This window comes from Mobula birostris, chromosome 12, assembly GCF_030028105.1.
Source record: "Mobula birostris isolate sMobBir1 chromosome 12, sMobBir1.hap1, whole genome shotgun sequence".
NCBI classification, from domain to species: Eukaryota; Metazoa; Chordata; class Chondrichthyes; order Myliobatiformes; family Myliobatidae; genus Mobula; species Mobula birostris.
The window spans coordinates 55827292-55855215 of NC_092381.1; the positions used below are offsets into that span (position 1 = coordinate 55827292).

At 42.9% G+C, this 27924-nt stretch overlaps 1 protein-coding gene across 1 annotated transcript in view; it reads right to left on the minus strand.

Annotated features, from left to right (window-relative positions):
* LOC140205931 (excitatory amino acid transporter 5-like) overlaps positions 1-27924 on the minus strand; it is a 67422-nt gene that overhangs the window by 4894 nt on the left and 34604 nt on the right. Inside the window, exons 4-8 of the mRNA XM_072273827.1 lie at positions 20561-20603; positions 19043-19268; positions 12295-12394; positions 3658-3891; positions 166-360 (exon numbers count right to left, since the gene is read on the minus strand). Coding sequence (XP_072129928.1) covers positions 166-360; positions 3658-3891; positions 12295-12394; positions 19043-19268; positions 20561-20603 — 798 coding nt within the window. The remainder of the gene's footprint in view (positions 1-165; positions 361-3657; positions 3892-12294; positions 12395-19042; positions 19269-20560; positions 20604-27924) is intronic.

Sequence of the window (27924 nt, forward strand, 5' to 3'; positions counted from 1 at the left end):
TGCAGTGTAAACCACACTCAACATTAATGGGGAAGACAAGAGATTCTGTGAACTGGATAAGAAATTGCACCCCAGTAAGCCAATGACATTTAGAGAAGTGGGAGGCAAACTTAGTGATGAGACATTCAATTCCAATTTACATGAATAAATTAAAATTTCACATACCTCACAGTAATAATTTGCCCAAAGTCCAGCTCGTAGTTGTTAACTTGTGCAATAAATATTGCTGCCACAGCTTCATACAAGGCAGTGCCATCCATGTTGATTGTAGCTCCCACAGGTAAAACAAATCTTGCAATTCTTCTATCAATATGGTTGTTTTCTAACAGGCACTTGAAGGTAATAGGCAAAGTGGCAGAGCTGGAAATAGATAAGCAAGACTCCAAAGATGAAATGATTTATGCAAGTCTGATTTGCCCTTTGCAATCATATAAAAATTCAAAGGTAACTGCTTAAATTTTCCAATATGCACCCATTCATCCTCAATATCTACAATAATAACGAACAGCTTTTGAAATGGTATATTTGGTAATTAACCAGGCAAGTCAGTCTCTGGCCTAATTTACTGCACCTGGGAAAAGAGCTTTCCTTTAATTTTCCCACAAAAGCACTTTAAGTTGTTTTTGGCATGAGTTGTAAGCAGAGTTTTAACAAATACGTCATTGACTTAAGCTGCTAAGTATCAGACAGATGTTAAAAACAGAAGGATTGATAATTTGGATAATATTGTCTTCTTCCCCCCCCCCAAAGAATAAAAGGATTATAGTACAATTCAAGTCTGTTCTATATTTTATGAGAGTTTATTTGCCTTGTGCATTCCTTATGATCATCATTTAATTCTACCTGCTCTGTGTCTAGTAATCATAAAGAGACACTATTCAGTATGTGTGCTGGATATTGAATTTCAAGTACACTTTTCTTATTCTGTTGTAGAACATTCCAGTGAAATGGGGTTAATTCTAAACAAGTAGGTTGATTCTTTTGAATCTAAGTACAGTGGATTCTGGTTAATTGGGACACATCAGGACCAGTACATTTTGGCCCAATTAAGCAACTGCCCCAGTTATCCGGTTTCGTGGAAATAGTTAAAGAGATATAAATAGGACAAACTACCATTTAACTGAGTAGTGATGTATGTATTTAAGTTAAATACTGAGTAAATTAGAATGCTACCAATACTACTGGTGGTTGTCTGTCCTATCTGATGATGACAGGTAACCTTTGTTGGAAAATTTTTTTAAAGTGGAAAAGCCACTCTCTTGATCTTGGAATTCTAGGTCCATTGGGACAAGTAGACATCGCAACAGGGGTCTTCCCTGTTTAGGGTGAGTGACCAGGTCTAATTCTGTGCCTCGTCATGCACTTTGCTCTCCACGTAGTGTTGCAGAAACAACTTCCTGGCTGTTGGATCTCACTGTAGATCTCATCCGTCCAGTCTGCTGGGCCTGAGTTAACATGCTAGGACAGGGAGATCCCTATCATACTGGGGTATGAGACCAACCGGCTACCCTCACCTGGTTTAGCACAACTGTTGAAGTGGCATTCCAGGGTGTGGCCACTGTCACATGCACACAGCTACTTGCATGCAAACTGGAATCCTGATAAAGGGTCTCGGACTGAAACATCAATGGTTTACTCTTTTTCATAGATGCTGCCTGACCTGCTGAGTTTCTTCAGCATTTTGTGTGCATTGCTTTGGACTTGAAGCATTTGCAGATTTTCCCATGTTTACTATTTAAAAACTGTTTGCTCTAAGCATGGTGTAGTGTCAAACAGTGACAGATGCTTGTTGGAAAATGCTCGGCAACAGTCTCCTGCTCCAATTAAGTGTCATATTGTCCCAAATAAACAAGGGAATTCCCAACTACTTTTTTGATTTGTTTTTCATCTTTAAGAGTTATCCTAAATAAATGCCAGTCCCAATTAACTGATGGACCATCTAACTACAATCTATTGTATTTGAAAAGATCATGCAGCATAAAATAAAATCAGAAAATACTAGGTAAGTTTAGTTAGCAGGTTAGGTAGCATCTGTGGAAAGGGAAACATAGTTAACATTTCACATCTTCTCCTTTCCTTGGAAAACTGAAAAAGAAAGTTGCGGGGAAGGGAAGGTGAGAGAGGAGAGGACAAAGGGAATTTCTCTGACAGGTGGAGGCCAACGTTGTCCAGCTGCTATGGTCAGAAGATTTACCCCCTCTCCACTTCAAAAGGGCAACAATAATACCAGTGCACAAGAAGATCAGTGTGAGCTGCCTTAACAACTATCGTCCAGTTGCACTCAGATCTACAGTGATGAAATGCTTTGAGAGGTTGTTTATGGCAAGAATCAACTCCTGCCTCAGCAAGGACCAAAAGGCACTGTAATTTGCCTATCATTACAGTAGGTATACAGCAGACACCATCTCAAAGGCTCTTCATGCAGCCATAGACCACCAGAACAATACAAACACCTATGTTGGAATGCTGTTCATTGACTATAGCTCAGCATTCAACACCATCGTTCCTACAGTCCTGATTGATAAGTTACAGAACCTGGGCCTCTGAACCTACCTCTGCAATTGGATCCTCATCTTCCTAACTGGATGACCACAACCTGTGCAGATTGGTAATAACATCTCCTCACTGATGATCAACACTGGAACACCTCAGGGATGTGTGCTTAGTCCACTGCTCTACTCTCTCTATACCCATGACTGTGTGGCTAAGCATAGCTCAAATCCATCTATAAATTTGCTGATTGTTGGCAAAATCTCAGTTGGAGACGAGAGAGTGTACAGGAGTGAGATATACCAGCTAATTGAGTGGTGGTACAGCAACAAACTTGCACTCAACATTAGTAAGACTAAAGAACTGATTGTAGACTTCTGAAAGGGTAAGACGAGGGAACACAAACCAACCCTCATCGAGGGGTCAGAAGTGGAGAGAGTGAGCAGTTTCAAGTTCCTGGTTGTCAGTAACTCTGAGGATCTAACCTGGTCCCAACCTATCAATGCAGCTATAAAGAAGGCAAGCCAGTGGCTATATTTCATAAGGGTTTTGAGGAGATTTGGTTTGTCACCTAAAACACTCGAAAACTTCTACAGATGTAGTGTGGAGAGCATTCTGACTGGCTGCATCACTGTCTGGTATGGGGGGGGGTCTACTGCACAGGATCGAAAGAAGCTATGGAAAGTTGTAAAATTAGTCAGCTCCACCATGGATGATATCCTCCATAGTATCCAAAATATCTTCAAGGAGCAGTACCTCAGAAAGGCATCATCCATTATTCAGGACCCCCATCGCCCAGGACATGCCCTCTTCTCATTGTTACCATCAGGAAGGAGATACAGAAACCTGAAGGCACTCATTCAGCGCTTTAGAAACAGCATCTTCCCCTCTGCCATACAATTTCTAAATGGATATTGAACCTGTGAACACTACCTCACTTTTTTATTATTTCTGTTTTTGCACCACTCTTTTTAATTTAACTATTTAATATACATAAATATACTTACTGTAATTCTTTTTCTTCTATATTTGTCATGTTTTGCACTGTACTGCTGCTGCTGAGTTAACAAATTTCACGACATATGCCGGTGATATTAAATGCAACTCTGATTATAGAGCTGGTTGGTTAATAGATTATTGAGAGCAATCAGATAACATGCAACATACCTTGAAGAAGTAGCCAAAGCTATGAGCAAAGCTTGAAGAATTCCTCTAATATAAACAATTGGATTTTTCTTGGTGATAAGGAGGTACACCATGGGTAAAACAAGTAGCCCATGAACCACAAGACCACATACAACTGTGATTGCATAGAAACCCAATTTCTTTCCAATGGCTGTAGGATCATCCATCTCCAATATTTTGCCGGCAATCAGGAATACTATGCCTAATGGAAAATAGCTAAAAGATAGAAAAGTGTAATTAATGAAGCAAAACAAACATGGACGCAAAAGCAAAATTAAAAGACTAGCTCATGATTTAGACAGTCTTTATGTAAAATCATGGGAATGACTGTAAGGATTAAAATGGCTTTCAGAGATAAGAAAAAAATTGTCAATCATTGTGTCAGTAATTGATTGGGGGGCAAGTATTGGATATTGTCTTAATTACTTTCACATCTTCAGAGATTTAAGCAAATCTATGTTAAATAACCTATGAACATATTTTTGAAAAATATAATTTAAATAATTCAAAAGTTTAGAATTTTACTAAGGTTACTGTTCTTGTTGGGTAACATAATTGGGAGAAATATACATAATTCACATTGGGTTGGGGTTTTACTTTAAGAAGTTGGTCAGACATGATGACATTATTACATAACGAGATTTAGTGCTTGGAGTTCAATAAAATGTGCTACGGGTTTCATTAAACATAAAACACCTCACTTCATTTTATTTGCAAAAACCTACATTGGTGACCCCGATGCTCTAGGACAATTCCAGAGTTACTCAACACGTTGGCCAATGCAGTCACTTTGAAACGGCTGGAGTTTTGGGAACAAAATGCTGTCGCTTTGTTTGTACAAGCTGAGGCCCATTTTGCTCTGTGAGGAATCACTGCTGAAGACACCACCAGACTTCTGGACTGTCAGAGTTTAAGCATGCCAAATATTTGCTCTCCTTACCCAGTCTCAGTGATCCTAGACCTTCAAAGCTAATGGACCACATGCCGTCTCTCCTGAGAAATAACCATCCTTGTTTTATTTTTAAAGAACTCCATGCAGCAAGTGCTTGATAAAATTCGCCTAGCCCTCGCTAATACACCTGTGAAGGACAACTGGGAGCTTGCTAAAATGGCTGATAGTCTACACTTATCTAGGCTGCAGTGCATCATTCCTCCTCCTTTCCCTGCCTCAATAAGACCAGTTAGCAAGGCCCCAAAATAAGGATTCCTGTGCCTGCGAAACAGATGATGCCAGGCCTCTGTTTTTACTGTGCTCGCTTTGTTAGGAGCGCTAGGAAGTGCCAACCGCCTTGCAGCTTCAATAGTGCCAGTGCATCGGGACATCAGAGGTCTGTGAACACCGTGGCTGCCAGGGCCATCTACTGTTCATTACAGAGACCCTTTAGAGGCAATGCTTCTTGTGTGACAAGGGTGCTCAAGTGAGTGTGCTGCCAGCGTCACCTATTGATGAGAAAACAGAGAGCAATGAAACCTCACTGGAGGCCACCAGAGGCAGCAGGATCCAGACTTACGGAACAGGACAGGTGACACTGTGTTTCCATGGGTGACGTTACACATTGGCCTTTGTTCTGGCTAAAGTGGCTAGACCTCTGCTCAGTGCAGATTTTCTGTGTGCCCAAGGACTGTTAGTCGACCTTAAGAACTGCCAGCGTGTGAATGTCAAGAAAGTTGGGTCATTACCCTACTCCCTCATAGTTGGGTCATTCCCCACTATGACTCTGTCAAGCGCACGCATTACTGCATGTGAGTTTACTCGACTTCCGGACCAATTCCCAGACCTCACCAAGCCCCCATTCTCCACTACAGTCACAAAAACATGGGGTCAAGCTCCACATTCCCAGAAATGGTCTGCCAGTCCATGCCTGTGCCCGTAGGCTGGACCCAGAAAAGGTGGCAACATGGAAAGACTCAGAAATGTATGCTGGTCAACTAGCCACTGGGCTTTACCTCTCTGAATGGTCCCTAAGCCCAATGGTGGTTGAACGCCCATGTGGTGATTACCGATGCCTTAATGAGGCCACCACCCCCAATCTACCCGGTCCCACACATGTTTCGACATGTTTAGCTAGAAAATTTATTTTTTTCCAAAATCGATCTAGTTAGGAGCCACCATCAGGTGCCTGTGTGCTCAGTGGACATTCCCAAGACAGCTGTGATAACCCTGTCTGGTCTTTTTGATTATCTGCACATTCGTTTGGACTGAAAAATGCAACAAAGAATTTCCAACGGCTGGTGAACTCTGCATTAAAAGACTGAAAATATCTTTTTGTTTACCTGGATAGCATACTTGCCAGCAGTGGATCCAAATTAGAACACGAATCTCATCTCCGCACACTTTTTGAGCAACTTCAGCCAACACGGGTTGATTATTAACCCTGCTCAATGTCAGTTTTGGTTGTCAACCATTGACTTTCTCAGCCATCGCATCTCCGCAGAGCCCCTTCCCATCAAAAGTAGCCGCTATTATGGATTTCCCACCACCCTGCACTACTAAGAAACTACAGGAGCGTTTAGGTATGGTCAATCTCTATCACCGCTTCATTCCACAAGCTGCTGAACTTATGATCACCCTGTATAGTGCGCTTGAAGGCAATACCTCTAATCAAGTGCTTGACTGGTCAGTGGACATGACCAGGGCATTCGATTACACCAAATGAGCTCTTTCTAACGCAACACTACTGGTGCACTCATTCCCCAACGCACCCATAGCCATTACGACTGACACTTCAGCCTATGCTGTGGGTTCTGTGCACGAACAGTTGGTCAGAGGTGTGTGGCAGCCACTCGCCTTCTTCAGCCGGCAGCTCCGTCCCCACGAAAGGAAGTACAGCACGTTTGACCGTGAGCTTCTTGTCTCTATCTAGCTGTCTACCATTTTCATTTTCTTCTAGAGGGACACCATTTCACAGCGTTCTTTGATCACAAACCCCTTGTGCAGGTGATGGCCAAAATATCACACCCTTGGTCTGCACAGCAGCAGTGTCACTGGGTGTACATATTTGAGTTCTCAATGGATATACAACATATCAAGGGGAAAGATAATGCTGTGGACGATTGCCTCTCACAGCCAGCCGTTGAGGTTGTACACATAGGGGTTGACTATGCTGGCATGGCAGCCAACCAAGTTACTGATGCAGAGGTCCAGGCTTACTGAACAGCAGCCATGGGCCTGCAGTTGGCTGACATTAAGTTCAGGAGAGCTGGGGTTTCTCTGCTGTGCGATGTCTCAACTGGTTGCCCTCACCCCATAGTGCCTGCAAGTTGGAAACAGACGGGTTTTGGCTCCATACATGGCCTCTTACATCAGGTCCAGAAGGCTTCGCAGGAACTGGTTGCACTAAAGTTTGTTTGGCACAGCCTCATAAAGGATGTGTGTGATTGGACTGCAGCTTGTGTGGAGTGCCAGCAGGCAAAAATTAACCATCAAGTTCAGGCGGATTTAGCACCTTTTGAGGTCCCTGTCAATGTGGACCTCGTTGATCCTCTTAACCCCTCCCGTGGTTTCACACACCTTCTTACCATGGTGGGCTGTACCACCAGGTGGGCAGAGGTTGTCCCTCTTTGCATCGACGACGGACACAGATGTGGCTTGGTCATTCATCAGCACCTGGGCTGCTTGGATTGGCACCCCATCTGATATTTCCTCTGATCGTGGTCCCCAATTCATTTCAAACCTCTGGGCTGAGATTGTCAAGTACTTTGGCATTAGGTTACATCACACCACGGCGAATCACCCACAGTCCAATGGCCTACGTGAGGGGTTCACCGCTTCTTAAAGGCTGCTCTGAGGGCTTCCCTGGCCGATGAGTGTTGGCGTGATCATCTCCCATGGGTCCTGCTGGGGCTCAGAACAGCTCTAAAAGAGGACCTGCAGTCGTCAGTTGCTATACTGGCAGACGTCACAAGTGCCAGGTGATCTCATTCCTGATGCCATAACCATCTGGTTGACCTCTCAGGAGCGTTCCATGGTCCTCAGTAATTTCAATTCCTTTCACCTATTCCTTCCTCCCATCATGGCATACAGCATCCTAGGGTTCCTGTAACCTACATCCCACCTCATTTATTTTCATCCACCATGATGCACACCAACATCCTCTTAGGCCTCCTTACGATGGCCTCTTCCATGTTCTTGAACAGGGAGAAAAGACTTTTATCATAGATAAGAAGGGTAAACCTGAATGTATTTCAGTAGACTGCCTCAAACTGGCCCACCAAGGTTTGGAGTATTCCGCTGCCACGACATGGCCATGAGCGTGTCATCACACCCGTGGACGAGCCAGAGGCACCTGCTGTTCCTCCACCCATGGAACACAGGCTCTGAGCTGGGCGGCTCGTCCGAGCTCCAGACAGGCTCACAATGCTGGTTTTAGTGAATTCTGGGGGCGGGGGTCATGGGGGGGCCTGTGTAGGATAACATAATTGGGAGAAATGTACATAATTCACAACCACCGCCGGTTGAGTTGGGGTTTCACTTTAAGAGGCTGGTCTGACATGACGATGTTGTTACATAAGGATTCTTAGTGCACTTTTGTGTTTAGGTTTTGGAGTTCAATAAAATATGCTATGGGTTTCATTAAACATAAAATGCCTCACTTTGTTTTATTGGTGAAAACCTACATTCTGTTTCTTTAGATTATTGAATAGAATAGTTCATTCACATATACACATTGGTCAATACACAAGTTGGTCAAAATTATTTTTTCAGATGCAATGAAACACATTACATTATGCATATAAATAATCATTAGCTTTACAGTAGATTGGTACAATGCATTTCAAAGTAACAAAGGAATCTGTAATGTTTTGTAACTTTAAAAACTCATTGAAAGAAAAACATGGGACTAGGATGCATGGGCTTAGTTTTTACTTTAGTGAGGTGCTCACGTATGACATAGTGACATATTGACGTATGCCATTCACATACTTCTTACATATAGCCTATAATGAATTATGTAAAATATAATGAATGTGACATCAAACAATATATTTATAATATTACTCAAATATTACTAAAATATTAAATAGAGGACACTCCTCCCTGCTTAGCTATAAACTCCAATTCACTATAGAACACAAATGCAATATGTAACTTATTGCTCTCTCGTTATCTTATATATACGGCATACTATATAATACAACTACTACATAGGCATCCACAGCATAGTAAATTTTAAATTGTCCCATTCTGGCCTGAAGATTTAATTGCTATGGAGGATTTCTTACTCTTGTGGGATAACATCTTTCCTGACAAGTGGAGTCAATCTGCCTGGCAGGTGAGACTTGTGGCTGTGAAACAATCTCAGGTTCTGGGGCCTCCTCTGTGGTGGTTGTGGGAGTTGACTCTGGGACTGCAGGAAGTGGTTCTGACAGCTCTGGACATTTTTCTTCTCTAGCAACTGACTCTGCTTTGCTCAACAGATCGATGCATTATCTCAGGAAGACATCAGACACATTCTCCACTGTGTAGGAGAGTGGTCTAGTTCTGTTGTTAATCTTTCCAAGTACCCACTTTTGATCACCTGCATAGTCCCTCACCAAGACTGCTTGTCCGGGACTGAAACATCGAACCGCCTTGTATAAGGAGTCCTTAATTTATCTCAGCTGTTTGTCCTGCAATCTCCTTCTGAGATTGGGTTTGAAGAGATCCAAGTGTGAGCACAAGAGATGATCCACGAACAGGATAACTGGTGAGTAGTTGGTTGTGGAGTGTATTGCATTGTGATATGTAAGGGGGAACCTGTGAACTTCTGATTCAGTGCCAGTATAGTGTGTTCTGCTGACATTGATCAAAGTGCATCCTTTAGACTCTGGATAAACCTTTTCCACCAAGACTTTTGCAACTGGGAGATACGGGATGTAATGTGTCTTATTCCGTTCATTTTCATGAAACTGTTGCGTGGCAAATTGTAGTCCATTGTTAATGACTAACAATGTCCTTGAGGAGAGGCTGCTCAACACATCAAGAGTGTGCAAGGCTGTAGTGGAGGCTATTGAAAACTCTTATTGTCACTTTGTAGCTGCATCCACTACCACCGATAAATTTGTGCCCATGAATGCTCCTGCAAAATCCACATGAATCCTCTGTCAGGGCCCTTCCCTGGGAAGGAGAGTCGCTGCTCTTGGCATCTTCTGGATGTGTTGCCATTCCAAACAGTGCATGGTGAGCTGCTTGATCTGTAGATCTATCCCAGGCCACCAGACAAAGCCTTGAGGTAATGTTTTCATTTTGACTACAACTAGATGACTAGCATGTAGCTCTTCCAACACTTTAACCCTCAATTTGGATCGTATAACAATGGCTCTCAGTCCTCATGTAAAGCAACCACTATCAAGGGCAAGCTCATGCCATTGCTGGTAAAAAAAAATGGGGGAACTGGAATTTCTGTTGCACATTCCAGTCATTCTGGTTTGTCATGTGGACTGAGACGGTGTGGGGTCTTTTCTGGTTTCCCTTTGGATTATCCCTGCCGTAATAGAGAGACTTTTGATTTGCCTTAGGGAGAATATCTCGAGGAGTGCCCACTTTTGTAAGTATTTCAGTTATTTCCCTTTCCAAGGGCAGAAGGGACAATCCATCAGAATTTCCATGATTAGTTGTCCTCCTGAATTTGATTTTTATAATCGTGTCCCCACAGAAACAGATCCCATCCCTGCTTTTGTGCTGCTGCTGTTCGTGGAACACCCTTCTGTGCATTGAAAATGGACACCAGTGGTTTATGATCAGCAATGACAGTAATCTCCCATACAAGTACTGGTTGAAAATTGAGTTGTCATTGAAGTAACACTGAGTGCCTGGGCTCCTTGCAGCACCTGGTCCATTGCTCTCTGCCAGAGTGCAGCTGTTACTCCAAAAATAAGCCTATTATAGTGATAAAGCCCATTGTGAGTGTTTATGGTGAGAAACACTTTGGATCCTCCTTCCATCTCCATCGATAGGTAGACCTCAGCTAAGTTCACTTTGTTTGAGTATATTTCTCCTGAAAGGTTTACAAAGATATCCTCTATCCTGGGCATTGATCTACTCTGTACTGGGTTGGTGGTGACCTTAAAATCACCACCTATCCTGACAGACCCATCCTTCTTTGTATTGCCCATGGGCTCCATTCAACCTTGGAAAGAATTCCTTCAGCCTCCATGCGATCTAGCTCACTGGCTACTTTATCACGGATGGTAGAAGGAACCAGATGGGCTCTGTAAAACTTAGGTGTGGCATTTTTCTTTAACACTAGTTTACCCTTGATATCTTTGAGTTTTCCAATGCCATCCCTAAACACTGCTGTGATATCATCCAGTACCTTTCCTAGTTCACTTTCAGTTGACTCTGTTGCAGGGGATGTGGCATGCAAATAGTGGATGGATCTCCAGTCAAGTTGCAGTTGTCTCAGCCGATCATGGCCCCACAATGCTGGCCCTCCTGTTTTTGACACATACAAGCCCAATGTGGCTTGCTGGTTGTTGTATTTCACTGTCATGAATTCAATTTTCCACAGGAGTTATCTTTTCTCCATTAAAAGTTCTTTGTTGGAAATTTTCAGGCTTCAGTTCAATATCTTTGAAATGCCACTCAAAATTATTTTGTGGAATGACTGAATTCCATATTAATTAATTTGCCATTCACGTCTGGTGCAAGCCATATTGCGTATCTATTGTCCGTTCTCACATTGTAAATCCCAAGGCTTCTCAGTCCTGCAACACTCTCATCATTATCTGATTTTTCATCAACAGCGTGCAAATTGGTGCTCTTTTTGAAACTGCAACTTAAATTTTTATTGTTTTCTCTTTGTGCAGTCCATTTATTTTTGTCTGCCCGACATGCTCTTTGGATGTGTCTTACTTTATTGCATTTTCTGCAAGTTTTGTTTTTAAACCTGCATTGGTCTGGTATATATAAGTCCCTGCCACAATAGTAACACAATTTTTTCAACCAAGCAGGTTTTTGCTTAGATGTTGCAATTTTGTTCACACTCACTTTCATTGCTGACTGCAACTCAATTGTATCTCTGGCTTCTGTTTCCATTGGTACAGCAATTTCAACTGCTCTTCTAAATGTGAATTGTACTTCAGTTATGAGTCATATTTGAATGCTTTCTTGTAAGATTCCTCAAACTAAATGATCTCTCAATACATCATTCAGCCCATCACTGAACTGACAATGCTCAGATAATTTATTCCTTTCACCTACATAATCTGAAATGGGCTCCTCTTTCTTTTGATTCTGTTTATGAAACCGAAGTGTTCTGCAATCAATATTATTATCTGTTAATGATCATAACAAAATTATGATATTTTCCTGAATATTCTGGTAATCCTGTTAAGTACGGAATGACAGAGACATCAATACACATTCATGATACACTGAATTTTAGTGTACTAATATCAATAAAATAGTTGGAAGATGCATGTTACCTTTAATGTTTTTCACCAAAATAAAGATTAGCATTTACTGATCACATCTTCCAAGCATATGAACCATTAATTTTGTAATGATGTAAATTAGCTCAGTAATTTCATGTATACTTATACTTGGCAGCCAAGCTACCTGACCTGTAAATCAATGACCTCAGGGGAGGGGTGGAAGAATATGTTCTAAGCTAAATTATGCCTCTGGCGGAAACTCACCATGTAGCAATAGCTACAATCTTCATCACAGATTCATTCAAGCACTGACAGAAGCTAACCAATGGCATTCCATTCTTCCCCATCCTTCCAAGCATTATACCTTACATAGAGAATAAATAGCACATGTAACAATGACTGGAGCAAACTGGGTTATAATACAAACAGTTTATGGATCCATTACAAATTTAAGTAATTTGCATGACAAGTCGCTATAAAAGAAAAGATATGCAAATAACCAAAGCAGCAATAATTTGTGAATCTCCAAGATTATCAAGAAGCTGAGGAAGTCCTCTCTCTTCATCTGGAGTAGATTATATTCAGATCAACATTGTAGCAATCTACAGTATGTCAAGATGATTATGACTACCTAATGACCAATATTCAAGCTTGGCTAAGAAAAGCTGAATAAAAATGTGTTTGCTGTGGTAAAGATACTAGCTTTCATTTTAACTTTAATATGAAAAAGAAGTTTATTTTCCATCCAATCATTTATCAGCTGGAAAAAAATGGAATTGCAGCTCAACTCGAACAAGGTACAGTTTGAATTTTCACCATGAAAGGTAAATATTTTTGCAATGTCTCTTGTTTTTAACTTTTTAGTTTAAACAAAATATAATATGAAACTCTTAAACAATAGGAATTCTGCAGATCCTCTTCCTAGAGATGCTGCCTGGCCTGCTGCGTTCACCAGCAACTTTGATATGAAATTCTTTCCGTTTTTAAGTCAGATCCTCTTTTGCTAAAGTAAAAGTTAATCATAATAAGTTTAATAATGGAATATTAATCTCTAATTGAGTTCAAATCATTCGGGAATAAATACAGAAATCCAGAAATCCTGTTAAACTTTAAAAAAATATATTTGCATTGAGAGAATAAATTATTATCTGCTGTACATCCTCCACACTGCCCTTGAACAGGTTTTGACTTCCAGGGTGTTATGGACACATATTAGTGACTTTTATTTTTGGATAAATATCAATATTTTTCTGTCTTTTGATGGACACTGAAGCTTTCAAGCTACAAAGGATAATTTAGCATTTTTCAAACACTCCATTGTGAAGTAAACCAACATTGCACTTTACAATGGAATGTTTAAAAATTCAATAATAAAAATATAATTAGATTTCATGTTCTGAACCTACTTCCCCAGAAAGTAAATAAATTAAATACCATTTATAATTTTAAATTAAATGAGTAGAAAGAGGTTGGAGCTTAAAACGTATTGCAAATCACAAGAAAATGCTGGAAATACTTTACAATGAGTGGAGTGATTCAAATCTATAACTTTTCATCAAAAACACTATTAATGTCCAGTTTCACTGTCTAACACAGATCTTACAGGAAATTATCACAGGAAACATTACTTACCTGAGGTGAGAACATTTGTGATTGATAAAAACTAAAATTACTTTCAACTTTTGTACCAAAGCAGAAACTGAATTCTTTGATTTGTTACCTATTGGTCTGAATAAGGCACGTAAACAAACATTAATTTGTAGTCTTGCTCTGTTTGAAATATTGGTGACCTAAAGTTGACCATTAGTAGTAAAAGCAATGCAAAGATAAAAATTGCACAAAATATATGGAGATTAACATATGTTAATTAATTCAGTTCCTCCAAAAATCTTAACACTAATATTCTAAACACATTCAGTGCTGATAGTTTACTTTGCATTAATCTGTGAAAAAATTCTGGCACGTAAGAAGTAGGCTTATAAGATCATGGATCAAGAATCAACTTTATTCGCCATATATATATTTGAGGGGAGGATGAGAGACTCAGTAGGAAGGACGTAACAGCAATGGCCAGGACTGGATAATGAGAAGGCTCAAGCAAACAACTCTGACTGGGGAAGCATTCATTGCAAAGCGGTGTTGCGGCAAAATCTGCAAAAACTCAGAAGCCTCAGGATACAGCAAAGCAGATCCAGCTGTGGAACAAAGGCAACACATGGACTCAACATCTGGTGAGACCATGGAGAACTCCAGCCAGGAAGCAGCACAGACAGCTGAAGACCTCTCCACACCTGAGCTGCCCCATTGCCAAAGGAGAGACCAAGTGAGTGCCTCCCTGACACCCTAATCTATTCATCAAGGAAAGAGAGGATCAGATGGCCTAGATCCTCAGACAATGTATCTTGGAAGCAGTTCGATAACGACCTGGATTGTATCTTGGAAGCTACATTGGCAGGACCTGTCTACAGGAAAATCAACTCCCTCACAGCTGTTGTGTTCAACTTTGCTAAAGAACAACTCAGCCCAAAGGAAAAGAAAGGGGATCTTAAATCATCACAGTAGCCAAACAGGAGGGAAAGGGAGATTCGCCATCTGAGCAGGGAGATAAAGAGTCTGGACAAACAATTCAAAAACAGTCCACCTGATGAAAAAGGAGGTGTCAAAGATCTAACCAGCAAACTGCAGGAACAGCTGCGGAAGCTCAGGAGGGTGAAGCAGCTGCCAAAGTGAAGAAGGGAGAAAGAGAGAAGGAGAGCACGGTTTGTTAAAAACCCATTCAGGTTCACCAGGGCTCTTGTCAGACAGCGAAAGTCCGGCACCCTAATCAGTTCAAAGCTGGAGGGGAAGAATTTCTGCAGGGAGTCATTCAGCAATCCCTGTGGGAATCGGGGACAAATTCAATCCAAAGGTCCCTCAATCAAGAATCCCAGCACCTGAGCTGAATGTGGCAGAGCCCACGTGGCAGAAGGTCCAGGATATCATCAAGACAGCAAAGTCATCTGCCGCCCCAGGATCAAGTGGTATACTCTACAAGGTATATAAGAAATGCCCAAACTCCTCCAGAGGTTGTGGAAGATAATGAGGAAGATTTGGACCAAAGGCTCTATTCCACCAAGCTGGAAAATGGCTGAAGGTTGCTTCGTTCCCAAGGAAGAAGATTCCTCCACCATCACGCAGTTTAGCATAATCTCCTTCCTTAGCAGGGAGTGCAAGATATTCTTCTCAGTGCTTGCAAGAAGTCTGGCCTCTTACTTAATGGAGAACCTCTACATCAACACATCCACCCAGAATGGTGGCATACCAGATTTTTCTGGGTGCCTTGAACACACCTCAATAACCAGCTAATTGATCCGCGAAGCCAGTCAGAAAAAAAGCAACCTAACAGTCACCTGGTTAGACCAATCCAATGGCAATGGATCAATTCCACATGTCCTCATCCAGGTTGGCCTGGGCCACTACCATATCCTGCCAGTAACACGAGACATGATCACCAGCTATCTATGAAGATTCAAGCTACGCTTCACTTCAGCCCACTTTACAACCAGGTGACAAGACCTCCAAAAAGGGATTCCAACTGGCTGTACCATCTCTCCCATCCTGTTTGTCATTGGTATGAACCTCCTCTTATCAGCATCGGCAAACGTAACCCGAGGTCCTGTGTTGGAGCCCAGCATCCGACAACCTGCAATATGGGGGTTCATGGATGACAACACAGTAACCACAGAAGATGAACAAAACCGGAATCCCTGGTAAATTTAAGACATGGCTGTAACCAACATGGTCTTCTACTAAGGCTGCTCTGGCGTTTCATGGTGCACGCGTTCCCCACTACCACTGTAGAAGGCATCAAGAGGAAAGTCAACAAGCACCTGCGGAGGTGACTGGGGATCTCCCCATGTTTTTCTTCAGTGGGGCTGTACATAAGATCACACCAACTACAGGTCCTGTTGTCATCGATAGTGGAGGAGTTCAAGTTGGCAAAGTGTACGGTTGTGTTAACACCGAAGGGCTCTGATGACAAGCTAATAAACCAAGCAGGAGTCACAACTTGAAAGCGGGCTGCTAACTCGGCGATAGATCAGGCAGTGAGCTCCCTGCAGTTGAGAGACATCACCGGCAACGGCAAGGCCTCGGCTCTGCACACTTCCAATGATGGGGGAGTGCAAGTGTAAGAGATAGGCGTGACATGATCCAGGCAGAGGTACAGAACTGCAAGGATGAAAGGTGAGTATTGAAGCCAGTGGAATTGGGGTCACAGGGTGCCTGGATGAAATGGGATCTTCCCAAGAACAAGATCACTTGGGCAGAGCTTTGGAGGCTGGAGCCCTTCCACATTTCTTTCTTCCTATGGTCCATGTATGACACTCTCCTTATACCATCACAGCTGCACACATGGGGCTGAGAGAAGACCCAACCTGCAAGCTTTGTGGTTCACTGGCACACATACTGTCAGGATGCAAAACAGATTTAACACAAGGACGGTATAGGTGGCGCCACGACAAGGTCCTGCTGTCCCTTGCTGACACACTGAAGTAGGAAAGGAGTAAAAAGAGACCAACTGGCAGAGACAGACAGGGCAGTCATTTTCATCAAGGAGAAGGCCTCGCCAGTCGTATCAAAGAGGCCTAAATCCAATCTGCTGCAAACTGCCAAATCATGGGAGATGAGGGTCAAAGTGGGGAGGAAGCTGCAGTTCCCAGATGTGGTACAAACCACACTTTGACCAGACATCATACTGTGATCCACCGAAGAGAAGAAAATCATCCTGGTGGAGCTCACAGTACCACAGGAGGAATGATGTGAGGAGGCTCAGGAGAGGAAGTCCCCGAAGTACCAGTCCTTAGTCCCGGAGTGCAAGGACAAAGGATGTCAGATGTGGCTATTCCCCATAGTGATTGGCTGTAGAGGGTTCCCGGCAAGGCCAGCATGGAGGTTTGCTGTCTGCGCTGGGTCTTGATGAAAAGAGCAAGAGCCAAGCAGCTCCCAGGATGGGGGACGAAGCAGAAAGAGCCTCCTGCTGGAAGTGGAGCAGGCGAGAGGAGTGAGCTGGAAGTCAGGAGCAGATGGACAGTGACTTGGCCACCACTGCTGACCCACCAACTGGGGAGTGCAGTGGTTAAGGGTTGAAACACTTTATGGAGGCTGGGCACCACCTGACAACGTTTGCGCCTGGTCAAAGGTTACGGTTAACTCATCAGGTAACAGAAGAGAGCACCCCAGTGTATGGTGTAAACAAGTATTAAGAATATGCTGTGGTGTGTTGATCAGCATAAGACATGCAACAGAAAACAACATTCAACATTTGTAATGAATAAAAAATGAAGTTGGAGGTAAAAGAAAAGATACAGAATAAACTATGCAAAAATACATAAATACCAGCATGTACTTACAACGTGAACAACATTATGAGAAGTAGTTGAAAATGTCTACAGTGCAGTGCAGTGACGGCTACCGGAATGGTTGATCAGGTTAAATGGCTGAAGGAAAAGGACGGCATGAAGTTTTTCCTTTAGTAGCCCTAAAGCACTTTCCAGAAGGGAGCTTTGGAATGGCGGCTTGCTGGGTGCGTAGTGTCTGCAATGACTTTTCCTGTCTACTTCTTTGTCCTGGGCACATCCAAGTCCTGCAGTGAGGGTAAACTGCGGCCACTGGCTAATGTGAGGATGCTCTCAATGATGGCAGTGCAGAATTGCACCAGAATGTTCTTGGGAAGATGGAAATGTACCATCTGCCGCAAGAAGTGCACCCTCTCCTGAGCTTTTCTGTTAATGAAGGAGGTATGGTTCTCCCACATGATATCCAGGAACCTGAATGTTACAATGGTGTGAACTGTAGACTTGTTGGTGATGAGTGGGTGAAGGGGAGACATACTTCTCCTGAAGGTGATATGCATCTTTACGGTATTGAGACCTTTCAGTTCCAAGTTGTTGTGATTGCACCTAGACACAAGCTTGCTTATCTTTCGATGGTACTTGGATTTGTCACCTCCAGCAATTAGTCCAATGGCAGTGATGTCAGCTGCAGACTTTATCTGTTTAACTGATGGATCACTGAAAACGCAGTCATTGGTACAGAGAGCAAATAGGAGAGGGGATAGAACACACCCCTATGGTGCACAAATGCTGAGTAAGCGGAATGTGGAGGTGTGCTTGCATACTGCCTCCTATCAGAGAGGAGGTTTGTGATCCACCTGCAAATGGTACCGGTATCTTAAGCTTGGAGAATTTCTCTTGCGGAAGCTCAGGGATGATGGTACTGAAGGGTGGACTGAAAGAGAATTCTGACCTATGTATCGGGGAGTCAAGATGCTATAGTATGAAGCCAAGACCAATGCTAACTGTATCATCTACAGGACTATTGGCTCTGTAGATGAACTGCTGTGGATCTAGACATCTTTGAGTTATGGATTTGAGGAATGACATGACCAGCCTTTCAAAATTCTTCATTATGATTAATGTGAGAGCAACTGGTCTGTAGTCATTGAGTCTAGAGACGTTTTGGGGAATGGAATAAGAGCAGATTTATTGAAATCTTCTGGAACGGTGCGTAGTTTGAGAGACTGATTGAAAATGTCTGTGAATTCTGTAAACAGCTGGATAGTGCAGTGTTTAAGAATAACAGGGGAGGCAAAGTCAGGGCCAGCAGCTGTCTTGGTATTTTGTTTCTTGAACAGCTTCCTCACCTACTTCTCCTTGACAATAAAGGGTGTAGGCAATTGGTGAAGGTCTTCAATGAGCAGTAGAGTATCTGTGAGTCATATGTTGTTATTTTTCTTATACAGATAAGAAGAGACTTTTCATTGTGGGTGTTTTATTTCAATGACGAAATAGTATCAAAATTTAAAGATAAAAATTTAACCCTCCAGGTGCAGCTCGTTGGGCGTAGGCAGTTTAAATGGTTTCAGCATGGACTAGATGGGCCAAAAGGCTTGTTTCTGTGCTGTAGTTGTCTATGACTCTAAATAGTTTTGTTTGACACATTTAATAGAAAAAACAGTATTCAGCAAGCTTACCCATTGTTGCTGAAAATATAACAATGCCAAGAACATTCATCCCCTCACTTGATCCGGGCCCTGTTTGGTAAATGATCTCTGGAGCTGGGGTGATATCCAAGGAAATGTTGTGAATTATCTCAGAATCATTATCACTCTGAATTCCATAGATTAAAGGCATTCTCTTGGCAGCCTCATATCCTGGCACTTTGACTGAGATGACTATTGGGATGATCTTGGTTCGATACTGTGAAATAAGAAGATTTCAGTTCTCTCCAAGAGTAATTCTCTAAAATCAAATCCACATGTAAAACCACTTACTTATGTCCAACGACTCCAGTATGAACAACAATTTAAAATGAAACTTTATTCAAATGAGCCAAATTTACTTTTTTTTTCCATTTTGTCCTTAACATGCTAATTAACTTTGGGTACAACATCGCAAAGCAGCTGAGATCTAGAACCTCGAATATAGGGGAATCTTTTATGACTGGATTAGAATCTCCTGAACCATTGTAAACTCTTTAATAGACAATGACAGTTTAGGGGTGATCATTACTGTTGGTTGACATTTAACTTGACTTTTTTTTATTATTCTTGATTAGAATTGCACTTAGTTTTTTTCACTTTCTCTTACTCTGTTTTGCCGATATTAAGTAATTAAATAAAGAGGTCCACCATGCCTGGTCCTACCTACAACCAGGCAATGCATTTCCAATCTTAACAATTCTCTATGCGAAACACATTTCTTATTTCCCTTCTAGTTCATTTGGTAATTTTGGAGGGAACAGATGGGTTTATAATCTAACTACCAATGCATTGCTTAGAGGGCATAGTTTCTCTATGTCCATTCAATCAAAACACCCCATAATTTTGAAATCATTTGATAACCTCCACTGTTTTGAAGATAATTCTCTCACTCCTGGGCATTATCTGATACAATGCATCTCTAATTTCATCCAAATGTTGTTGCAAATCCCAGTCATGATGCCCAGACTGTGCATAATATACCAACTGAGACTCAGCCTATAATTTGCAAAGGCTGATATTACTTCTTTATTTTTGTATTCAATGTATTTCATAAAATCAAACCCCCTGGTTTCTCTTTCCTGTGCTGCCCCCTTACAAAATGGTATCTTTTAAATGACGGTGTTGCTTCGCGTTGTCCTCCCCCATTTACTCTTTCACTTGGAAGTACGTGATCTTATGGCACTATTTTACAGAAGACCAAAGACCGAGAGTTATTCATCAAAGAAAATCCCTAAAGCCAGATAACCTGATTAGGTCAGCTTCTGGAGGAGTGCAATGCACAAACTGACTGCCATATTTCCTGCATTCTAACAGCAGCCTCATCTGGAAACCTTTTGAAGTGTTTCATCTCAACTTTCCTTCCATTAACAAATCTATGCTTTAGCATCTACTATCATTTCCTTTCATATTCCATTCAGTTATAGAGTTGTTCTTTGACATTTTGAATTATTATCATTCTAGTTTTTTCTAACATTTCACAAACGAAAACTGCATAGCAGAATGACTCACCTGTTGAAATGTAGCTTGAATGAGATTAGATGGGAACATGTTCCTTTTAAGAGCAAAAAAAACCAAAATAAAGATACTTAGCGTTAGTAGGTGGTTGCAACATAAAGTATGTTCCAATTATAGTTGAAGTAAATCCCAATGAACAGTTACCATAACAAGGGAAATCAGGGGATAGAAGATTCAAAGCTTTTACCAATTCGTTAAACTGAGATAAAGTTGTCAAATGAAGAATGTTAGTACCAATATGCACGGTTTGAAATTTGATGAGAATTTGGTTGGGCCAGCCCCTGGAATTACTGATCCTGGTCATGCAACACATGAATTTACTTTCATCACATGCAGAAGATCTAATTTGCAGGCCTGAAGCATCTTGGGTTCCTTCAATTTAGTCTGGTCAATGACAGAGGTTCCAATAGTACAGCGGTCCCCAACCACCGAGCCGCAGACCGGTACCAGGCCACGGAGCATGTGCTACCGGGCCGTGAGGAAACGATATGAGTCAGCTGCACCTTTCCTCATTCCCTGTCACGCACTGTTGAACTTAAACATAGGGTTGCCAACTGTCCCGTGTTTGCCGGGACATCCCGTATATTGGGCTAAATTGGTTTCTCCCATATGGGACCGTCCTTGTCCCGTATTTCCCCTGCTAAGGTAGAGCGTTCCTACGAAACCTTTGGTGCCGAAATGGCATGAAGCGAAGAAGCATTTACCATTAATTTATATGGGAAAAATTTTTGAGCGTTCCCAGACCCAAAAAATAATCTAACAAATCATACCAAATAACACATAAAACTGAAAATAAATAACACTAACATATAGTAAAAGCAGGAATGATATGATAAATATACAGCCTATATAAAGTAGAAATAATGTATGTACAATATAGTCGGGAAGATGAAGGCAAAACCAATTTGTGGGGGAAAAAAATCGGCACGTCTGCACATGCACACATCACATGCGCACACAGATGCCCCGCAAGGCTTCAAGGTCATGGTAGTCTTTCTTGGGGTAAGGTGTCCCGGGATTTGACTGCTACTTTTGTCCCTCATTTGGGAGTGAGAAAGTTGGCAACCCTAACTGTAAAAGACATGTTGAGGTGAGTTTAACCCTACTTGAACATCACCCCCCACCCCAGGTCGGCCGGTCCGCAAGAATATTGTCAATATTAAACGGTCCGCGGTGCAAAACAGGTTGGGGACCCCTGCAATTGTACACTAGGTAAGTCCATCTGCCCAAAAACTCCCAGTGGCTTTAACAGTGGGCAACACCTGGCTCCAATTTTGTCAATGAATAAAGCAATGAGTATTTAAAAATGCCTGACATATCCCACTCCTATTGAAAATTAAGCAAAAAATCTCTTAACCGTAAAGTTTTATAAATCTAAAATTGTTGTGAATATAAATAATTAAAAACATCAGGCCGAACTGGATTTTTAACGCAATTTATCTTCCCTTTCTTCATAGCCCTCTCCCACTCATGGAAATCAATGGGCTCACACCCAGGTCAGTCAGTTCTCCAGCATAATTTCTTGGAAATCTCAGCAAATTGAGTTCCATGTGTGACGAGAGTACACATAGATTAAGATGTTAACTGTCCTGTGCTGGCACCAGTGGGATCAGCAGTTGGTCTGCCACCTGTCTTCAGGAGAAAAAGAGATAAGGAAAACAATGGAGCAGCATTTGGAGATGTTAATGAAGGGACAGAAGGAGAGCTGTCAAGGTCGGCTCCCCTTTGAACCCTGAACTGTTTGAAGTGATGGACAGGCGATACCCCAGCAGGGGGATAAAAAGGGACAGGTTCGCTAAGGCAAGACACACACGACACCAAGAGGTAACGAGACTCTGGAAGCGGTGCGCCTCCCACAAGTCGGTGGGAGTTTTGGAGGGCTGATCGTGGGACCAAGCCATAGACGCACAGGATGGAAAGGTACGATTGGCGGGAACCTGGTGTGTGTCCGCCCTTGCCTGGGTGCCAGGTTCACCGCAGAGAAACGATCGTATCTGGAAACAGAGGGTCACAGTCGGTGACCTCAGAAGACATCACAAAGGGCTCGCCCGAAAGCTGACTGCGAAGAATATCAAAGGTCTGTGTGGAAGCCGTTTGAATATTCATTTGTTTTTACTCTCTCTCTCCTTCCCCCCACTGTCCATCGCCACGGCAGTGATTACTGTGAACTGACCTGAACTCAATTGAACTGAACTTTGCGTCACTTTGAAACTGGTCAGTTACCACTAGACGACGATAGAGCTTGATTGATCCTGTTATCCTAATTCTGTGTACATGTGTGTTTATCATTGCTGAACTGTTGCATTTATTATCCTTTTGATTAGAGTACTGTGTTACTTGTTTCTTAAATAAAACTTTCTTAGTTCCAGTAATCCAGACTCCAACTGAGTGATCCATTCCTGCTGGTTTGGCAACCCAGTTACGGGGTACGTAACATAATTGGGGTGCTCATCTGCGATTTTGAACGCTAAATTTGGGACGGGGTAAATTGATTGGGTTAAAATTCCCGAAAGAAAGAAAAGGCAAACAGCAGAAATGGAGATTGAGGAATTTCTAAAGGTGCCGACCTTGGAGGCATTAGAGGATGCCAGGAAAGCGGAATTGGCAGCTGTGGCCAAATGTTTGAATCTTGTTAAGGGGAAGTCGACAATGAGGAGAGAGGAGATACACAGAGCTATCGTAGAGCACTATGTATCTAAAGGTGTGTTTCCCCAAGGGGAGCTGGAGGTGGTGTCTATTGAAAAACCTGCTGGAGACGCGGTACAGGTGCAGCTTGAAAAACTGAGACTCGAGCACGAGTTCTGGGTACGGCAGCTAGAACACGAAGAGAAGCAGTTAGAAAGGCAGGAGAAAGAGAAACTGTTAGAAAGGCAGGAGAGAGAGTTAGAAAAGCAGGAGAGAGAGAGAGAGAGACAGTTGGAGCGAGAAGAGAGGCAGTTGGAGAAACAGAGGGAAAGGGAATTTGAGCTGGAGAAGTTAAAGGTAAGGGCAGAGCAGGGGCCCATGCCGAACCAAGGTGGAGGGTTCAGGGCAACCCAGGAGGTTAGGCTGGTTCCCCCATTTGACGATACCGATGTGGATCGGTACTTTCTCCATTTCGAAAAAGTTGCTACAAGTCAGGACTGGCCGAGGGATAAGTGGGCTGTTTTGCTTCAGAGTGTACTGAAAGGGAAAGCCCAACAAGCTTACTCAGTTTTGTCCACGAAAGATGCCCAGAGGTATGAGGTGGTGAAAGAGGCCATCCTCAGGATTTATGAGTTGGACCAGGAGGCATACCGGCAGAGGTTGTGGAATGTGAGGAAGCAGTGGGACCGCACATATTTAGAGTATGCCCGTGAGATGCAGACATATTGTGAGCATTGGTGCACCTCGAAGGGGGTAGAGGGGGATTATGACAGACTGCTACAGCTGATCCTGATTGAGCAGTTTAAAGGTTGTGTCCCTGAGGGTATGAGACCCTACCTAGATGAGAAAGAGGCAGCCATGTTAGCCGCAACTGCTAAGTTAGCGGATGAGTATGCGTTGACGCATAAAATGAAGTTTTCGCCGAGTAAAGGCTACCAGAAGGGTAGTCAGGACGGCGGGGAGAGTCCGCCAGAAAAGTCAGAAAATAAGCCGGGGACTAGTGAGAAGGATAAGGTAGACCGGGAGCAGTCTGGTAGGAAGTCTCCTGGGGTCGTCTGTTATAATTGTGGGAAAGCCGGACACTTTGCGTCCAGGTGCTTTGCCCCAAAGAAGGAGACGGGAAAAGGAAAAACGGCGATTTTGACTGGCTGTATCGAGCTGGTAAACGAACCGCTAGGAGAGGAAAGGTCTGCCAAAGTTCAGGAAGGGCGCGCGAGAGGTTTATCTCGGCCGGATTGGTGTCAGTGAAGGAGGGGTTAAAACCAGTTCCAGTGCGGATCTGGAGAGACACGGGAGCGTGTCAGTCACTAATACTGAAGAGTGTATTAGAGTTTAGCTCAGAGACCCAGACTGGGGAGGTCAAGGTCAAGGGTACTGGGGAAGGGACAGAGGCAGTCCCTATGCACCAGATACACCTACAAAGCAACTTGGTCTCTGGACTAGTCACGATCGGGGTGAGGTCCGAATTACCGATGAAAGGCGTGGAAGTCTTGCTTGGTAATGACATCGCCGGGGGAATCATGTTCCCAGCCGTGAGATTGACAGGTCAGCCTGCCAGCATTGAGGCCCCGCCCATGGACTCACAGGTTCATCCCGGGACTGCGGAAGTAAATTTAGCTGAGACGTACCAGGAGGAGGTAGAAAGTGAAAAGAAGGAGTGTAGTGAAACAAGAGGTAGTGAGGGAGCTGAGACAGACTTAGCATTAGCCAGGAAAGAATTTGTGCAGGCACAGGAGTGAGACGAGGGGCTGATGATTTTGGCGGAGACAGCTCTCTCTGACGCAGAGTTAAGAAGGGAGCCAGTAGGCTATTGTGTGGAGGAGGAAGTGCTAAGGAAAAAAGGGAAACCAAGTACCGTACCCGCAGATGAGGAATGAGGGGGTGGTGCAAAAGAGTTATGGGAATGAGATTTTTAACCTGGCCCACAAGGTACCCCTCGGTGGACATTTTGAGGTGCTGGAGGAAACAGTTGGTGGAATCATTAAAGAGGTTTACCGGCTGCACAGGAGGAAGGATGTTATTGATTATAGCAGACGCGAACTGAGACGGTCACAGGCTTTTGATATGCTAACGAACCTAGTCGGTATTAGCGCGGAAATCAATGAAGCTAGGGTCCCCCGATAAGAAAAAAGAACCATTTTGAAAAGATGAGAATGGTATCAACCAGATGGGAGAAGGCTATTGTTTTGGCCAGCTCTGCTGATAAGGTCTCTCCCTTAATCCCCGAACAAAGCGACTCTTTAGGAGAAGTAATTAAACGGCTCGCACACGTGTGTTTGATTGTCCCGAGGCGATGCAAAGAACTGGGACGTTGGGTGGTGTTTGTCACGCTAGGCCAGCCTAGTGAACAACAGCCCTATAGAATGAGTAATTCAGTGACGAAAAGGCTAACGAACACAGAAGTGTGTATTGGCGACGTAATACGGCTGTCTGAAGCCAGCTTGATAGTGAACCTTGAAAAAAATGAATTCGGCCACACGAAGGTCACTTACCTGGGAATTGTGGTAACACAGGGGCAGCTGGCAGCGATGCAAGCAACAGTGCAGGCTACCTCTGACATCCCAACCCCGACAGACAAGAGGGCCCTCAGAAGGCTCTTGGAGATGGTGGGGTACTGTGGAAGTTTTGCAATAACTCTGCGGTTACTACCCCTCCCCCTCCTACTAAGCCCTTGAGAGAGAAAACTAAGTCGGAATGGGACGACCCTTGTTATTGTGGTCCGGGACGAAACCCAATGAGAGGTTACATTGATCGCAATTCATCAGTGTTTTCGGCCACTATGAAGTTTGCTAAGTTGGAGCCTGGTTTAAGGGATTATTAATAACACATATAAAAGGAACAGAAAATGTGATTGCTGACTGTCTGTCAGGCGTTGACAACTTAAAATTCGCTGTATTAGCCAAGTAGCTGATGAAGATGTATATTTGTGTGTATCAAATAACGTATTCATGTTTGTAATTTTTACCCCAGTAAAAATCCTTAAAGGTGAGGGGTGTGACGAGAGTACACATAGATTAAGATGTTAACTGTCCTGTGCTGGCACCAGTGGGATCAGCAGTTGGTCTGCCACCTGTCTTCAGGAGAAAAAGAGATAAGGAAAACAATGGAGCAGCATTTGGAGATGTTAATGAAGGGACGGAAGGAGAGCTGTCAAGATCGGCTCCCCTTTGAACCCTGAACTGTTTGAAGTGATGGACAGGCGATACCCCAGCAGGGGGATAAAAAGGGACAGGTTCACTAAGGCAAGACACACACGACACCACGAGGTAACGAGACCCTGGAAGCGGTGCGCCTCCCACAAATCGGTGGGAGTTTTGGAGGGCTGATCGTGGGACCAAGCCATAGACGCACAGGGTGGAAAGGTACGATCGGCAGGAACCTGGTGTGTGTCCGCCCTTGCCTGGGTGCCAGGTTCACCGCAGAGAAACGATCGTATCTGGAAACGGAGGGGTCACAGTCGGTGACCTCAGAAGACATCACAAAGGGCTCGCCCGAAAGCTGACTGCGAAGAATATCAAAGGTCTGTGTGGAAGCCGTTTGAATATTCATTCGTTTTTGCTCTCTCTCTCCTTCCCCCCACTGTCCATCACCACGGCAGTGGTTACTGTGAACTGAACTGAACTCAATTGAACTGAACTTTGCGTCACTTTGAAACTGGTCAGTTACCCCTAGACGACGATAGAGCTTGATTGATCCTGTTATCCTAATTCTGTGTACATGTGTGTTTATCATTGCTGACCTGTTGCATTCATTATCCTTTTGATTAGAGTACTGTGTTGCTTGTTTCTTAAATAAAACTTTCTTAGTTCCAGTAATCCAGACTCCAACTGAGTGATCCATTCCTGCTGGTTTGGCAACCCAGTTACGGGGTACGTAACACATGAAACAGTGGACCATTCTGATTTGTTGAGACAAGACAGGGTACGTCATTTGTTCACTCTTGATGAACATAATGATACATTTAATAATAGTAGAATTGCTAATATTTAATTATTTAGGAATTGACCATTGAGCCTTAAATTTATATCGAATACTAAAGCTTAATATGTTAGAGATTGAAATGATTACAGTTCTGGCTGTGCTGATTATTAACCTTGGATTTTGCTTTTAACTAACACATAAGAATTGTTTTAAAAGGACTGTTGTTACACTAACGAGTAACATTAATTCATTATCCATTTATTGATATGTCCAGCAATAAAATTCCTCCAGTTCTGAGATACTAGAAGTTATAATTTACACTTAGCCATCTTCTAGATACTCTAAACGTTCTCCAGAACTTCATTCCAGTGATCTGTTTGTTTATGAAATGGTGAATTAACAGGTCTCTAAGCTCAGCTGAATACTAATAATAAATAGATCCTGGACTATTTTCCTCTTCCTTTCCTGGGCTGAGGAAATTTGGTATTGCCACTAACTAACCCAGGCCATGAAATAAACACAAATCCTCCCATGACTCAATGCCATACTGGACAATTTATTAACTGGTCCAGTGTGGAGGTTGATCTCTGATAAATATGCATTGTAACACATAATTCATCATTCTCCAGTTTCATGAAATATAAAGGCATATAATTCAGAACAGCAAAGATTCAAAATGGTTTCGAAAGCAGACCAGGGATATCACCTCTAATTCATGACTACCAAATAAAATTTGACACAGTCACATTGTAGCTCATTTGACGAAATCTTGTTCAAAGAGGAAGACTTTTTAACAGTATCATAATGGAAGA